The following is a 17,663-nucleotide window of genomic DNA, read 5'->3' as shown; positions in this document are numbered from 1 at the left end:
TCAAGTGTACAGTAACAGCTGGATACTCTGCAGGAGGACCTCTCTGTAGCACACTATTGTAGACTTATTTTCTAGATGGTGGGAGACCCAGTAGACATCTATCCTTTATTTTATTCAGTTTCTAACCTGGAAGTCTAGTCTGAAGAATTTGTTCGATCTCAAGAGGCTGGTATAAGTATGGGAGCAGGAGTTGCAGATTTTCATCAGGTCTCAGATTCAGGCTTTTTCTGGCATTTGAACTATATTTAAAGATATAGCTCATTATTACCACCCCCACTCCCCAAATTTCTCTTTGTGTATCACTCTCACCTGCACTCTAATTTGTCTTGTGCACTGCACACCGCTGTCAAAGTACATTCTCTTCTGCAATGCCCATCCTGGAAAAGACTTTATCATTCCACCTCTTGCTTGTGATATCTAACTCTTCACACTTGATCCAAGCTTTGCAAAGGCAACCTATTTGCCTGTGAGTTGCCATATAAAACAAAGCTATGCGACTGTGCTGCAACGCTTAGGGCTTTGCTGCTTCTGGGCAGTGGGTCTTCAATAAGCAGGGTTTAAGTGAAGTGCTGCAGAGTCTAGAAAACAAACACTGAATGATCAGAGAACCAGCAAACATCTGTTCTAGGGATATTGTTCTTTCCTTAAAACAAAACTTTTATCTTGTCTTTGCGGCGAGTGATTTAGTTAGGTTAATGCAATTAAAAGCAAGTGTTTAAACAAGCCTTCTAAATATGGCTAGACCAGTGCTGACCTTTGCAGGAATGCGAGGTCCCTGTAACTCTCAGTACTTATGATCTCTGCAGAGACTCCCAGAGATACATGGTTAAGTGTTTACTCTTGTGGGGGGCGGGGAGGGGGAAGCATATGATAGGACCCTGTCCTGTGCTGACATAATTTTGCAAGAGGTGAAATGGCCTTTGTAGTATCTTTTTATGCACACTGAGGGTTCATGTTTGGTGTCTGCTGCCCTCCAGCCACCTGAGAGCAAGCATCTGCAGCTCGCATCATGCAGCCTCTGGCAGCTCTCGCCCCTTCAAAGGGGCGAGTGGAACTAATAAACCGGTAAAGTTTAACAGGCAAAGAGAGCCTGGAGGCTCTCTGCCCTCAGCCAGGAGGCGCTGAGGTCTGCCCCAAGAAATACGGACGACAGAGGCAGGGACCCCTTGGGGGCACCAACCTGCTGTCGCCCCCCCCGAGCAGGCAGTTGGGAGCCCGGGCCTGGCAGCCTTCCTCAAGGGACGGAGCGGCCTTGCTGGGGCTGAGGGGGACGCTGGCACCTGCCATGGGGTTGCGCTGCTGCAAAGGCTGTGGTGAGGAGCCCAGAGGTAACCAACTGCCCCCGCACGGGTGACAGGGAGACTGAGGCTGCGGGCCCTGTCCTTGCCCCCTGCCCTGAGCTGTGGCTCCGGCTCTGGGTGAGCCCAGCTCAGGAACCACTGACCGGCCGCTTCTGCAGCCCGGGTGGCGGCAGTGGGGGCTGCTTTTCTGCCTCAACGGGGCAAAATGGAATGGGAAACCAGGCCATTTTTCCCTGTGTTCAGCGTCTAGTCCTTCAGAAGGTATCATCGTTTCTTTCGTGGTTCATTTAAAAAAACAAAATCAAACCCTAAAAACTCTTTCTGGGTGTGATCTTATGCTTAAAACATGATTAATTGGTTCTTCTTTTTCTCCACTAACAAGTAAAGTTTGGTGGGGGGGGGGGGGGAGCGGTTGTTTCTTTTTCAGAAATTTTGTTGATGTTGCAATATAATTAGCCAGCAGAGTCTGTCGTCTTCTCTTCTATGTCCTGGTGGACTTGACTACTTTCCCAGCGGCCTAGAAGAGGCTGAGAGGAGGCAGGGAGGCAGTGCCTCTGACCCACGGAAGGCTGCTGTGGTTCTCCTGCCTCTGTATAAATTGCCAGTTACTCCCAAGACAGCTCCTGAACGGGTTTACCTGTTGGGACCAGCCCCCGACAGCCTGTTTGCTTTGGTGAAATTTGTGGTTTGGATTCAGGAGGTCTAAGAACAGGCAACGTGCGAGCGGTGTTAGCAGTGTGTGTGTGGAATGGCACTGAGGGAACAGTGGGGCAGCTGAGTTTCACCGTACCTGCTGTCACAGAAGAGCAGGTAGGAAAGGACCTCCAGAGAACACCGTTCCCAACTGGAGTGTAACTTTTCTCAGCAGAAAGTGATTTCCCTTTAAGAATAACATTCAACAACGTGAGCGTGCTTAGAGTTTGTAAAATGAACTCTTAAATGTTTTAACTTTTTGGCAGCTGAAAATAGTTCTCTTTCAATAATCAAAGACCCCCTGAAGTTGGAGTCCTGAGAAAACAGAAGAAAAAATTAAGTTACTGCTTGCGCAAACCTTTGGAAAAAGCACTGTGAACCCTTAGAATCACTACACTGAAAGTATGAGTCTTAACAATTGTAGCAAGTTAGCACACGTGTTTTTCATTTTGAGACAAAGGCAAAATAAACTCATTGGTGGAAATCTGGTGAGTATGAGGCTGCTGTCTGCATCACAATCGTATTGGGGTAAAGTTTATCAATGTACGTAAGCCTCATGAAGTCAAAGTATAAAGCTAAACGAAAAGAGCGCTGATCTGAGGTAATACCAATACCAATTATATTAGAAAGAGGAATAAACACTGAAATGAATTTTCCCTTTCAGAGAGATGTTGGGAGTAGGGAAGGTCAGGTAAACATGTATCTAGTATTTCAGTCTCTTATTGAGTTGACTGTGCCCAGATTCCCTGAGTGGTACGTGATGAAGGTATCTTACTCTTCATTCTAGAGACTGGCTCAGGAAAAAAGCTTTGAGATACCCCTGAATTTTGGACTGGAAATACTACTGTTTTTTTAATTTCTTCTATTTTTAATCTGTTGAGGAAGGGAGGCTTAGATTGGGGATTATCGAAAAACATTTGTCCTAGTTTCTGCATATACCCAGTCACCTCATTCACGTGAGTGAAACTGTAGTTATCTTCTTCAGGAGAGCTTCTACCGACAGTGGATATTTCAGCCCACATATTGCGTTCAGGCTTGGAAGAGCAAAGTATGTTTGTGTCAGCTTTGCACATTTGGGTAAACCTGCCAACGTTGGTGAAGCCCCACAATTCTCTGAGAACTGGTGCGGTTGAGGTGGATATTTGTTAAGCTGTACTTTGTCTGTGGAGCCATGTGGCCATTAAATCTCCCAAAATCTGAGTGTGTAATACTAACAATCGTTTTGAGGACTTCTTTCAAGGGTAGCTCATTAAAGGCCTTGCCATGATTTTTGTCTTATTTTGAAAATACATTTTTAAGTCAGTCCTGTGCAACGGTATAAATCTTTCCTCTAGCTGAGTCTTTTAACCCTCATAGAAGATTGAAGTTTGTTTCACAAAGGTCGTGTGCCTCCGTCTACATGAAACTTAATAAACCTCAAGTTTTTTACAGCTTTGCTGTTGGTACTAATATGGTCAGTGAGGTAAAAGATCTGTGCCCTGTCTTGCTGGTCAGTTGCTGAGGGGGAAGGCCTGAAATGCCAAGCGGTGATTTGTATTCCTCATTGGGACCCAATTCGGCTTTATATGATGCTGCCAAAACTCATTTGTTCCTTGGTGCTTGGCGTAGGCCCCTTCAAAGCAGTAATTTTATTTTCCAGTGCTTTTCAGATACTCCTAGATTTATAAAACAGGTAGAGAAGCCACTGATTGAGATTGCCTGTGCTGCTTTCACACCATTTTATTTCTATGGCTTCACTGGAAGTTTTTTTGCTCATTGGCTCCTTTGGCACGATTTCACAAAAGTCTTTGTATGTGGCTTTAGAGAATGGTTTAGGCTGCTCTTGCGCTGCCCTTCTGACCATGAGCTTCAACTAGTCCTGCTCTGCTGTAAGAATACTTTCAGTAGATGTGGGAGGAGAGGTGTGGCTGGGGACCAGGACACTGATAACAGTATGTTTTGGGTTACTGCATTTGCCCTATCAGCTTTTTGTCTTGATAGGCTTTTAGCACACCCGGCACAGATAAGGCTAACTGATGAGTAGATTCTGATTTCTTAGAAGAACTGGCAGGCTGAAGTGTCAGTCTCCCTGAATGCAGCTGGTTATCTGCAGCTAGCAGAGACAAGCTTAATAAGGGGGTGGGAGTTTAGGGATATTTGCTTTTGTTTTAGGCCAGGATGGAGCTGGAGTGTTGTCATCCCCACCCACCCGCCTACTGCTGTCCCTGTAACAGAATTATCCCACTGGCTAGAAAGCATCGGATTCCTGGGCAGGAATACTGAATTGTCCCTTTACCCTCTCCTTTAGACTCAGTGACTTACTGTGCGCTGAAATCAGAAGGTGGGAGAAGGATATGATTGCTGGTAGGAATTGGAATGGAACTAGAAATAAAGTCCTCCTCCCACCTCACCCACTACTGCTGTCAGCTCCTACTAGTCTGGACCAGACTGGAACCTGACGCTGGTGGGAGTGTGTTTCCCTCTATGATTATCTACACTTGCCTATTTCCTGACCTTGCTTGTTTCTATGTGATTGTATTTCTTCTCTTGGCATTTCTTACACTGGCACTTGTTCCCAACCAGACGATTCACCAGAAATCTCTGCAATACTACGGTGTAAGATTTTTTTGGCTTTCCAGTGATGCAATGTAATCAAGACCGTATGCGAATACTGCCTTTGCTTTCTTTAACCTGGTCATCAATTTGGGCTGCTCAATTTAGGACTCCTAGGGAGACCCGCAGTGTGGTCACTGTGGTCAAAAGCGATTCAAACACCGGTAGATTCCAAACCGGGGCAAACACGAAGGGTGAAGTAAAACTCAAGTTTTCAGCCAAACAGTATTTGCCCTTTCAATCTCGTCTAATGCCAGCTGCCAAAGCATGCTCTCTGTTACGATTTTGTGCTTAAGAAGGTGCAAAGTGTGTAGGGCTTGTCAGACAAGGCAACACTGGGAAAATGGGGCTTATCTGAGACATGAATGCTAGCTAGGCTTTTTGATGATGGTTGTGCTTTGTGTAAGAGACATAGAAAGGGAGGTCTTGAAAAAGTCAGTTGCATCTGTTGGGTGACCTTAGTACCTTCCGCTGTGGGAACAAAAATGGTAAGATTTTAGGGGAAAACAATGTTTCAGAAGTCTGTCATTCATAATGTGTATAAAATGTACTCAGTATCTTCCAGTCTGGTCTATTGGAACACTTTAGAAATGTGGTCTTAGGGTTCATGATAATACCTCAGAGTTAAGGGACTAATTTTCCTGTTTTCAAAAAAAAAAAGAAAGTAAATTGTTTCTTCTATCGACTTATTTTTCTGGATACTTTTCAGCCTTTACAGTAACTATAAAGATGCTTTCTAACAGAAGACCAGCATGAGTTCTCCCTAGGACTACTGAGTAGGTTTTGACCATAATCTCATACACTTGGCTCTCTAGAGTCATGCAGTCCTCAGATGGGAAGGTGTATGCACGAACGAATCTGTGTGCTCGTTATTTTGCACACTTTCCTTCCTACGAGAAACAGTTCTTTCCTTTGCGTGGTGGCACCTAAGCACGTCGAGAGCAGCCTGTGTTGGGTGGCAATGTACACAAAGTTCGTATGCGACCTCGTTCCTCACTTCAACAAGGTGATCAGTTTACATGATAACCAAAGTAGCAAAAAGGACTGGGGAGTTTTCTGAGCATTCTGCATTCTTTTTGAAAACCCAGGATGTAACAAAGGAGATAAGAGGGATTCACAGCCTCTTCCAAAATGTAGGAAAAAGTGAATTAGAATCTCTCCGTGAGTACAGCAGAGAATGGAGCCTCCATGCGCCTCCAGCTGGTGTTCCTTGCTATGCACCAAAATGTGCTTCCTCATCATTTTTTTTTCCATGTACGTATCTCTAATAAGGGTGACATTTGGAGGGGGTATGTCCTGGGGTGTGTGGGAGACTTTTCTTTGGTTATTTTTGCTGAAATTCAAAAACTAAAGAGAAATTTGAAAAGTTGAGAGATTTGTTTTAAGAAGAAATATTATTCTGAAGTTCTCTGGTCAATTATTACTCATCTAGAAATTTTTTCTGTGGCTGGTTCTGTCAATGAAAGCGAACACTAACCTTTGGCCTGACACAGCAGAGCTGTTGCTGGGTTAGTTGCTGGAGAAGTAGTTAACCTTTATGGTCTCTAGTACTTATGCTCCAAAGAGGAAAGAAATTAGCTGATAGCATTTCAAAGGCTCGATCGTCCAATTCACAGTCTGTTTTTTGGACTGATTGTGGAAGATACCAGCTAATTGCTAAGTAAAACTAGTTGCAATACTCTTTTTGAAACATTTCATTAAAAACACTTTCTAATAAAAAGTTTTATTTCTACAGCTTTTGATTGCTGTAACTTGGAGACATAAATCTCAATTAAATGAAATTTAAAATAAAACAACAAAAGGAAAAAAAAAAAAGAGGTTTATTTTCTTCCCATAAAATTAATACTTTGCATCCAAAAGTGCTGAATACTTCCAGTTGTCGTTTCACCCAAGGAAGTACATGTTCCTTTGTGCGATGTTGTACCCTGTTCTCCAAAACTTAGCACAGGGCACATTAACTGGAGTGGGATACAACCTTGCAGGACAGGAAACGTGGGGCCAAAGCCAGAAATGGGGCTGCTGAGATTCAGCAAAGCAGTGGATCACTGCCTGTATATAAAAATAGGGAACTATGGAACATGGCTACACAGGGGGCAGCTGCACAGAGGCTTTTAATGTGTAACAACTGCATCAGCTGGGAAGCTTAAGCAGTCCTTTCCTCAGCGGAGAGCGTCGGTGCCCCTTCAGTGAACTGCCTTTTACAGGTTAAACCGCCTGCTGTGTTTAATCTCTACACAACTGAAGCTAACACCTGAAGGTTTGGTAACATTTGCTGTATACACAACCTCTGGTTTGTATTTACTGTCAACAGAGTCTTGTTACTTTGTTGATCTAATTTCAGGCTCTCGTAGTGAGAAAGCCCATAAAGGCAGCACGGACCCCTGCAGTGACATTGCTTCTGCTCTCTGTTACCACATCGCTCACTTGTAACAGGAAACCTTCCGAAACGGTGTGAAATGGGATGTGCTCTCTCTCCTCCAACTCATTTTATATCCTCGGTTCTCTTTTTTCATAACTACAGTGTTCACCTACACATAAGGGCTTTCAGCCTGCCATCCTACCACAAGTAGAGCTTGCGTCCATTGTTCCTGGGACTTGATGAAGTGTACAAAGCAGCTGCCATTCAGTTAAATTTTGTTTAATTGGATGTGCGGTGGGAAAGGCTTCTTGAAGCTAACGTTGCTAATTCTTTTCCGAGGTGTTAATTTTATGAAAATGCTGACTGTATAAAATAAAAAGACACTGTAGAGGTCTGTACCTAGAGAACGCTTAGGTACTCTCCATCCTTGACCAAGGACTTGTGAGCCTTTCTGACCTCTTCTAGCTTTTATCTAGAATATCTCATTCAGAGGTCTACATGAGTGGCTTTGCAAGAGAGATTAATTCATACATATTTTTTAAAAACTTTAAAAAAACCCAAAGCACAAAACAGTTACAATAGGCAAAGTGAGGCACAGAGAAATAAGGTAACTTGTTCAAGAAGCCAGCTGAAGACTTGCTTCGTGCATGTTTCAGACTGCTAAACAATTATCTTTTGCTGTGAGCCATTCTGTTAATGGTTATTGTAGAAATACCAACTGCCCAGGTGCTCTTTAGATACTGTTAAAATACTCTATTTAATGCCCGGTGGTATACTGAGCTTAGAGGTTCTCTGGCTGATGCAGCTTTATCTACTATTAATTTGCTCAATCTCCTCCATGAAGTTTTGGCCTGGAGATACAGTTCGGCGTATGAAGCGTTGGTAGGCAGCATTGCTGTTCTGCAGGTCCCACTCCAGCTAACCAGCTCCACTGATGAGTTTCCATGTGTAGAAGCAGCCTTTTAGGCTATCTGGGTTTTGCCTGACAGTCTGAGCCATACCATTTTGAGAGCTTATGCTCTCAGCACGTCACGGCTATGGCAGAAATTGAGGTTTCGTGGAACGCTGACGTTTTCCTAATCACCGCCTTTACCTAAACACCCACAAAAGTTCAGGAGCACCTAATCATATGCGAGCAGTTGTCACCCATGTTATATGTGTGAAAATCATTATCAAGGGTTTTTTGTTTTGAATTTGGAGGGCTGGGTGGTTACACCTAGAGAAATGTACAGTGCATTAGATTTGGGCAGGTTTTTCTGGGCTTGCTGGCTGAAACGTTTGAAATAAATTCTTAGAACGCTGGCTGTGTTAGTAGCTGCATCTTCTGTGGTAATATACTCATATATACTTTGTATTTCCTTCGGGCCAACAAGCAACAGCAGAGGCCAGAGGCCAAGTGGAAGGTAGTGGTTGATGTGAATATTAAAAAAAAAAAGGGGGGGGCGCAGAACACGACTCTGTGTTGGTATGGAAATATGGGGCTGTAAGAATTGCACCAAGAGGTCATCTTATCCAGCTCCTGCGCTCAGACCAAATTACATGCATGTAGACCATCTTGGACAGATGACACACAGCAAGGTCTTAAAATTCTAATGAAAGATTTATAACACAAATAAGATTTTCCTGTTAAGATTCTTCAGTCAGCACTAATAGCAGAAACTCCTAAAGCCTGAGTCTTTTGTTAAGGCTTTTTTCTCAGTGACAACCTTTAACGTGCTATGAGACTATCAGAAATCACTACTTCAGTATCTTTAGACTAAGCAAACCTACTGTTTTCCAGCTTTTCTATGAGATTTATTATAAATCTGTCATTTTTCTTGTTCTTCAGTGACCCTCTATGGTTTGTCTGTCCACACCTCTGTCTCATGTCCCAGCCTGGCTTGCCATGCTACGTGAAACCTCATCAGGGCAGAGAAGAGGGCAGAAAATCTGCTGATTCCCTTGATAAATTTCAGAATGAGTTGCCTTTCTGCAACAGTTACATTTTTTGGTTTGTGGTTCACCCTGCTGAAAAGCTAAACAAGGCAAGCCTTATGTTTTTTACCCCATTATCTTCATTTTATGGCACAGGGAAGGAAAGTGACTTGGCAAATGCTGCCCAGCAAATATTCAGGGGAATGAGAAAATGAATTCTTGTTTCCTGATGAAAGTGTTGAGAATCATTTGTTTTTGCACTGTTGCATTCATGTATTCTTTTAAAAGCTGTTCTGAGTCAGCCTGATACGAGTGCGGTAAAATTTCAGTGACCCAAAAATACAAATTTTCGTTGGAGATATGGAATCAATTATTTAGTCTACCTAGAAACATTATACTTCAGATTAGAGCTAGTTAACTCTTTTTAAAGAAAAAATCAAAAGCATTACCTAGTCTAAACTTTTTTTAAACAACTCAGTTGTTTCATCTGGATCTAAAACAACAGTGTTCAAGTATCCTGTCCTAATCTCCCTTAACACAAATCTCTTAATTAAAAAACTGCTGAAATTTAATATTTAGTTCTGTCACTTGTAATTTTGTCCTGGATCTGAAAAAATCAGTGAAACGGTGAATCTGAGAAAATATTTGTCATGCAGCGTCAGGGTTTTTTTGCTGAAGAAGGATCCACCAGGCAGTACTTTTGATGCCTAAAATGCCATTTTAAACAAAGGGCGGAGGCTTGTGTTGTGTGGCGAGCAATTCCACTACCTCCCTGCTGCACGAGCGCTCGGTACCCCGCATGCTGTCTTATAAATAACTGAGCAATTGGAGAGCAAAGCAGGGTAGATATTTTTCATGGCTATTCTCTTCTCTAGTCCACCCGTCCAATTTGGTGTGGAGCATCTGTGTTGCTATGTTGATAAGTAGTAGTATTCTTGAAAGCAAATACAGGTAAATAATCAGCTATTGCCAATTGGGGTGATGCAGAGCTTGTTCAGTTATATACATGAAGCAAATGAGATTTCCGGGTTTTTTAGCCCGTGTATGATGTGGAGAAGAACACTCTGCAGCGGTACGTGAGAACTCAGCAAAGAGGGGGTGTCTGGAGGAACACGGTGTTTGAAGCTGGCACAGCAGGCTTTCTTTTTACTTTTGTTCTTTATTTTTTTTCCAAATAACAAAACCACAAGCTATAATCTGTATGCCAGGCACAGTTCTCAGACTGAAATGACAGCAGTGGAACCAGTGTTTGGGTACCGAACGCAGTGGTGGAGCGGTTGCAGGCTGCGCTGAGCGAGGTTCGGCACCGCTGGGATCCCCTGCTGCCTTTTGGGACCTGAGCTTTCTTCTGCAAACAAGCAAGCCATGAGTGACTCTGGAAGCAGGGGAGATCTTACCTATGCAAGTCAATGTGTTGCTGAGGGTATGTTGGCAGTGTCTGGCCTGCTGCTTCTCTCAAGACATCCTGGGAATTGGTCTCCAGGCTTGCCGTAGTCCGCTGACTCCTGCAGGTACCAGCCAGCGGAGGGGGTTGTACAAAACAGCCTTGTTCGTGTTGCAGCTGGTGAACGACGGTTGTCGAAACTTCTTGGACGTGTTTGCTGACTCGAAGAGGTTAATGCTTCAGTTTGGTATGTTGAAAACAGCAGTGCTTGTTGTTATCCTCTGGTTTTACTGTAATTAGTATCTGATACTTTGTCCAAATGTTAAGGCTGGACACCTTGCGTCTGTCGCAGGTGATCGCTGTGAGCAGCGGCTGTCAGCAAAAGGGGCTTTCAGATCTGCTACTGAGAGTGTTTAGGGATGTGACTAATTTAACAAACCAGAAACAAACCCTCTGGTTTTTGAATGTTTGTTGGAATAATAAACAACACTGTTTTCTTGATTTTTATTTATTCTCAGGAAGTATAATCCTAGCATTATTAGCAAGTGTAAATCTAGCAACAAAAGCAGGCAACAACATTTTTGAGGTATGATAATATCGAAGGTTTTGAGCATCTTATTTTGACTTTCAGAAAGTTGTCTCACAGCATAATCTAGGTGGTTATATGCCAATCCACTCCATACAAGAATGAATGTTGCTTTAAAATGGGGACACTCCCCCACCTCCCCAAACCATTTCCATAAAGCAGACTCTTCCAATATTTGAGTAGAATAGGACTGAAGTCAGTGCTTTCTTCTCCATCATTAATATTTGGGTTATCCAAGGCGGTAGTCCATGTCCCAACAAATTTACATTTTACAGCATAAAACAAACTATTAAAGGGAGCACAAGGGAAGAATGGAAAATACTTACAGTATAACACTACTTTTAATAATTATTTTGCCTTTCTTTAAGTATCATGGGAAAAAAGTTCAGGAACTGTTCTGATCTTTGGGATACTTTGTAGTAGCAGACAGACTCTTTGTTTTACTATAACAGTTACCTGTTTTACTAATGATTTTAATTTCAGCAGTTGCCTCAGGCAGCGTAACGGCAGTCTGAAAGGCAGGTTTTGTAGCTCATATAGCCAGTATGCTTCTGAAAAGAACAAGTCAATCAACTTGTTTTTAACCAAGAAGGGGACATGGCGTATAAAACGTTACAGCAGGTGTGCTGTGCGGGTGACCCCATGGCTCCATTTTCCATTCTACAGTTGGCAGGTGCCACACGAGGAAATGGGCTGGAGTTTGCCATAGCTTGACCCCATAGACAGGACCTTCCCCTTGCTCTTATAGGGATTTCTTGTCTTCAGAAGTTGCTAGTAAGGAGAGAAGGTTCGCAGTGTGGTCTCTCTGGCAGAGGCTTTGACAATAATTGTAAGCAATTTGAGTAAGCTTTTGGGAGGTCTGGGTCCTGTTAGGGCAAAGCTGATGAATTTCAGTACTGCTTTGGGAGCAGTTGGGGTTGCAGGAGAGGCTCTCTGCCCTCCCACAGCCTTTGCAGAAAAAATGTTCTTTCTAAACTTTCCTAGTGTGGTAACATCTCCGAGAAGAAACGAATATTCAGTCGTGCCATGTTGGCAGGTTTAATGAACTGAGCAAGTGAATCTGATGGGGAGTTGAGAAATGAATGAGACGAGCTATTTGAAAATCTCCTTTTAAATTAACTCAGTTCTAACAAATCTATGAAAAGGCCATTACACTTCAACTGGGAAGTGTAATATGTGTGTCAGTTCATTAATAACCTGTGACACTGAGTCAGCAGTTGATGCCCCCGCAGTACCCAGCAGTATGAGGTACAACCGTTGTTTCCCAATAATTTCAGATACGGCTTCTCTTGGCCATTTGTCCCTGTAACAGGACCAACTGTGAGTTGGTTGTTTACTGTGAGTTGGCCATTACCAACCAAGTGGATTGGGCTCTGTTACTGCTATCGTGAGGATGAGAGAAAATACTGCATGTATGGAGGAAGTTTTTCCCCTCCAAACCTTGTTTAATGTTTGGTGGTTGGATGGGCAGCAGACACACTTATCCAGTTTGAGTGGCTAATTTAAATTTCCCCATTGGACTCGCTAATGCTTGTCCCCTTACTTTCAGGACAGTGGTCTTTTTTTGAATCTTGGACCCTTATTCCCGTCAGCCGTACTGTCAGCGCTAACTGCGCTTGCTTTTGGGATGGCGCTTTCCTTGTCCTGAGGCAGTCGCTGTCCCACATAGCCCACACTGCTCCCAGTGACATTCAGCAAGGTACTCCAGGGCTCCAGTAGGAACTAAGGAACTAAGGTAGGGAGCAAAGGTATATCCAGCTTGCTTCCCACCACAGCCTGCTGCTTAAGATGCTTTCACCTAGAGCTGCTCTGGGTACAAAGGGAGGTGCTAGGGTGAGAGATGGAAAGCCCTGGCTGAACATTCCACTTGACCACTGTCTCCTCATGCTCTGTGACAACTGGTTTCCTTCCCATACAGAGGGCGGCATCTTCCCGAAGTTAAACCACTTAAGCACCTCTAAAAAGGTGGAATCAGGGGCTTCTTTCAAATTGCCCAAAGCATGTAGGCCTTTTGTGTCTAGCTCTCAAAGTAAAGCTTTGAAAAATCAGTGTTTTGGCTTTCTGTGTGGGAAAAACTCTGTGTGCCAATGTGTGTGCCTTGCTGATTAGCCCATGGGGTCAGACACCCCTCTGGAGTGAAGAGTCGGTCTGAAGGATGGTGGGAGGGAGAGGTTTGGCTCCATCAATCCCTTTCTGTCTGCAGCTCTCAGGAATGCTGAGAAACCATATGCAGCATTGTTCCCCCCAGCATATTCTCATGTGCTTTGTCCAGCCTGGCTGTAAGCAATTCAAGTGACAGGCATCCAACTCTCCCTTGGGAGGCAAAAATAGTTCAACCCTCCCTGTAGGGAATAGAATAAAATTCCAAGGAAATGAGGGGAATCTGCTTGAAAACAGCAGCAATGTGAAGGGGCTCTTAGATGTAACTGTCAGGGGTTTACCAGTCTAAGCAGTTTTGTGCAGGCCAACAGTGGCATTGACTTACAGCTTTACTATACATTTCTGTTTTATGTTGTAATTTGCTTCTGGTTTGATTCTGGATATCCAGTATTGGCACATACATGGTAGAGAGAGACTTTAGTATAGGATAAATGCCCAAGGGAGAGCGGGACTTGAATGTTTCTCTTGAAGCAAGGGGATTAGACTAGTTGGGAGGCTTCTTAGGCAGCTCTTTAGGGGCCTGGAATGGGTCCCTGAGCACACTGCTGGTGAGATGCTTTGTGAATTACTGCTTTTAAGCATCCTGCTTCCATGTTTATTAATACCAGATGTGTGTTGCTAGCTGACCTGGCAGTATAAATGTGATCCTGATCCACAGGACCAATTTATCCGTTTTTATATCAGATTAGGTAGAGCACATAGTAGGATTTTATGCTGACACTTTATGCCTTGTATTGTCTGTGGGAGAAGACTGTGCCTGATCTTCAAGAGAAGTTTACCCTTTCATAACAATTTAGTACACTTCAATGTGGCAGAGAGAATTGACACCCTTGTTTTGCACTGTGCAGCTGGGGTGTTTTCTGATCTAATGGAAAATGCCCTAAAACTTGCTTTACTGCCTCACAGGACAGCAGCCTTTTGACTCTGTTGGCATCGCCCGCTCCAGTCCCCCACAACTCTACATCCTCTTGACTATATACTACCAAGCAACCCATGTGAACTTGTGGTCATCTTAATCAGTCAGGTCATTCCTCTCACTTACAGCATTGGAGTAATTTATCCTGAGTTTTTCAACTTGTCAAAGGCCTAAGTTAGTGTTGCTGGCAGACTTGAATAGTCCAGGGAGGGCTTAAGAATCATTCTCTTTTGTTTCTCTGATGCGGTAGGTGAGCGGTTGGTAGTGTAGAATGGAGCAATGAAAGTTTGAATAGAAGAAGACAAGTAAACCTTTCGAATTTGTGGTTTCTGCTAAACAAAAATAGAGTGCACTCTGATTTCGTGACTCTGAAGCTGATTTATGCACCTCTTGTCTCCTGCTCTCAACACTCTTTTCTGAATGATCTAAAACAGAAGAAATACCATACTTGAAGAAAACTCTGTAGTAGTAGCCTTTCTCTGACAATGACTAAAACAGCACGATCAAGGCCTGTTTTCACTGACTGTTCCGTTTCCCTGGACAGAACCCTTGCTGAGCCATTAATTATCAAATTATCTAACTCTGTTGTTTTCTTTTTCTGAGAATGCAGCAGTTGCTAGACTGGATCTGACCCAAGGTCTGGTATTCTGTCTCTGACAGTGGCTAGCACCAGATGTCTCTGAAGTGACTGGGCTCTGCAGCAGCAGGTGGGAGCTAATCTACCCAACGCTAGGTTTTACGATGTCTTTAACAGCTAGAGATAACTTCAGCTCTGGAAAAGATGTTTCAATATTTCTGCCAAATGTCTGTTGTTGTTATAGTGATGTGATCTTCTGGGTAGTCTTGCTCGCCCTGGGAATGTGCAACGCTTCTGAATCACAAATTTTGTGGAGTTTTCTTTAGTCTTTTTTATTTTCTTTTCTTTTTAGTTTGCTTCAAAAGATCTGTTGCCCTTATGTGGTGGCACAAGGGGAACACTGCTCCTGTTTACTGAACTGCCAGTTCTTCCACTGACCCTTCCTAGCTCCTCAAGGAAGTTAACAACTGGGTTTTTTTTTGTTTTGTTTGTTTGTTTGTTTTGGGTTTTTTTTTCTGAAGAGCAGTTTTCTTCTTTATTGAAGCCAGCTCAGCTGCAGTGATGGTAAAAGTGCTGCTTGCTATCTAGCACTCTTGGAGACTGCTCTGCTGAACAGTATTAACCTGTTGTTGCCTAGATGCAGCCTGGCCACTTGGGAAGTATAGGAGACTTCATCTCCTTTGGTCTTTTGTTAGCTGGAGTTCACTAAAATTAGCTAAATTTCTGTAAATGTATTGCCTATATTTTACCGAAAGGAAAACTGAGGCAGAGACCAAGAATGCAATTCATTCAGCTGCAATTTGAGACAGGGAGTGTGGTATCTCAGGTCCACTAATGGGCACTACTTTTTCAGGGAAAAGTCTGATTTTGAGACTTGAATCTGTTAGTTCAGCTAAATACAAAATATTACATGATCTGAGAATCTGAGAATCACCAAGTGTAAGAATGGAGTAGCCTCAATAACATTGAGCACCATCCAAATGTCATTACTTAGTGCAGTTCAGATTGAGGACCCAGCAGGGCCTATTTTACACATTTTAACTGGGGTGTTTACCCTTCAACTGCTGGTGGATCTCCTGGCACAGACAGCTAGAAGAATAACTTGAATTTCCAGAGCTGTGTTGCGTGAAGAGACCTCCTGCAGCAGCTGTAAATCTGCCGTTGTTGAGTGTTTCACTGATTCAGAGCAATATAAAGGTAGAAAATAAATGAAGCTGCACATTACTACAGTGTTCAGGAATAATTCAGATGGAGTACAGGTCTAATCTATTCCTATTTTACAGGTGAGGTTGCTGAGGCACTGGGCGGTTAAGGGACTGACCTTCAGAAATGTTGCTCAGAACACCCACTGAAGCCAGTGGGAGATAGGAGGACGTGGCAGCTCTGAAAAGCAAGACTTAAGTGACACACTCAGAGTTGTGTGACATGCACTTGGCAAACTGTGGGAGAAGACCTGGGATTCCTGTCTCCCAGCATAGATCAATATTCAGTAGTCTGTCTAGAAAAATATGTGCTCAAGGGCAATTCCGATAGATGTCTTAACCTTATGCTTTGCTGGGTGACAATGGAGGTTTGTTTCTGTCTGTTCAGTTGTGGAAGGAATGCAGAGCCCCCAGAGGAGAGAGGAATCAATGAAGACTTATGTAGAGTAACGTAAACAAGTCTTTTTTGCTGTCTTTGAGAATCAGAAGGTGCACAGACTGTTCATTCACAGGGTGAATGTGTGGGATAAGTTTTGATTAAATGAAATATACTGAGGCAATTCTCCTTAAGTAGCAACAATGCTCCAGGGGTCTTGGTGTCCTTTTGTCCTGGAACACTGGCAAAGTTTTGCATTGAAGTGAAAACCTCCTGAAATAATCTGCTTTTGTCCAGTTTTTAATTTCCTTCATACTGTGCATAAAAATCCTTTCTGGGTTAAGGTGTAGCATGGCTCTGAGGAGTGATGGTTCAATACCATCAGGGTAGGTGGCAGTCCCTGAAGCTAATGCTACTGAGTGAGCTCAATAAGGCACTTAAGTACAGCTGGAGAACCGATCCAGAGGCTTGTGGCACAGTGGTTTTTACTCCCTCTTTCCTTTTAGCTTCTTTCAGTCTAGCTGCATCAGTCCAGGTTTGGAACTGAGCAGAACTGGTATGCAGGGCATGAAATGATCTGTGCATGTCGCTTCTTGACAGAACCTCTGCTGCTGTTAGCCATCCAGGTAAGCCATAGAACACTGTAATCCCAGGAGGTAGAGTTTACTGGTCCAAACCTGTGTCATTTAGGAGCACAGTAGGTGAGATCTATTCTCTTTCAGTCTTAAGTGGAAGCCATCATTAAGGCAGCAGTTGCCAGCTATTACTGCTTGGTTCCCAGTGAGACAGTGTGGCTTGATGATGAGTTGGGAGGGCTTGCCAGTCTCAGCAGCCAGTGTGTGATCTGCAGGCGAGGGGTTAATATTTTAGTGGTGATTTTCTAAAAGATAATGCCTTTCAGCTGTGGTGTGGCTAGTGTTCAATACTGATGCTAGAGTGAATACTCTTCATGTGAATAAATGTCATGGTCTTCATCAAAGCCTGGGCTATGAGGCCGGGTAATCTGGATTAAAAAATAATCATAGAAAGGAGAATCTCCCTTGATGTGTGATCGGGTGAGGGGGTGAGGGGAAGGATGATCTACAACTACCTGAAAGGAAGTTGTAGCAAGGTGGGTGTCAGTAACAAGAGATTGGACGAGAGGAAACGGCCTCAAGTTGCACCAGGGAGGTTTAGATTGGATACTGGGAAAAATTTCTTCACTGAAAGGTTTGTCAAGCATTGGAACAGGCTGCCCAGGGAAAAGGTTGTGTTGCCATCCCTGGAGGTATTTAAAAGACATGTATATGAGGCATTTAGGGACATGGTTTAGTGGTGGACTTGGCAGTACTAGGATAATGCTTGGACTTGCTGATCTTAAAGGTATTTTCCAACCTAAACGATTCTGATTTTCTTGTATAGGCTTCTCCTGAGGTGGAGTCAGTCAGTTCTGCCATCCTCAGCCAGTGTCAGGGTGTTGTGTCCAGTCAGATCTCTCAGAGTAATAGTTCCTGTAGTTTTCTGCTCTGGCAGACCCGTTGTTCTGTTCCAAAACCTAATTGCTAGCTGGAATCAATATGAACTAGATAATAGCTTTCAACTGATGCATCCATCAAGGTCGACT

The 17,663-nt window shown here is 43.4% G+C and overlaps 1 protein-coding gene across 3 annotated transcripts in view; it reads left to right on the top strand.

Moving 5' to 3' along the window:
• The first annotated feature begins 965 nt into the window (after positions 1-965).
• The window catches only part of ARHGAP22 (Rho GTPase activating protein 22), a 113,903-nt gene continuing 97,205 nt past the window's right edge, over positions 966-17,663 (top strand). For 2 of the 3 annotated variants that reach the window (XM_064463724.1, XM_064463722.1), the window contains exon 1: positions 966-1,328. In XM_064463724.1, coding sequence (XP_064319794.1) covers positions 1,286-1,328 — 43 coding nt within the window. In that variant the 5' untranslated portion in view covers positions 966-1,285. The remainder of the gene's footprint in view (positions 1,329-17,663) is intronic. The other variant, XM_064463723.1, reaches the window with a different exon arrangement.

The sequence above is a fragment of the Phalacrocorax carbo genome, chromosome 12, assembly GCF_963921805.1.
Source record: "Phalacrocorax carbo chromosome 12, bPhaCar2.1, whole genome shotgun sequence".
Taxonomy (NCBI): domain Eukaryota; kingdom Metazoa; phylum Chordata; class Aves; order Suliformes; family Phalacrocoracidae; genus Phalacrocorax; species Phalacrocorax carbo.
The sequence above is the reverse complement of the archived record's forward strand: the minus strand, read 5'-3'. Positions and strand labels throughout refer to the sequence as shown.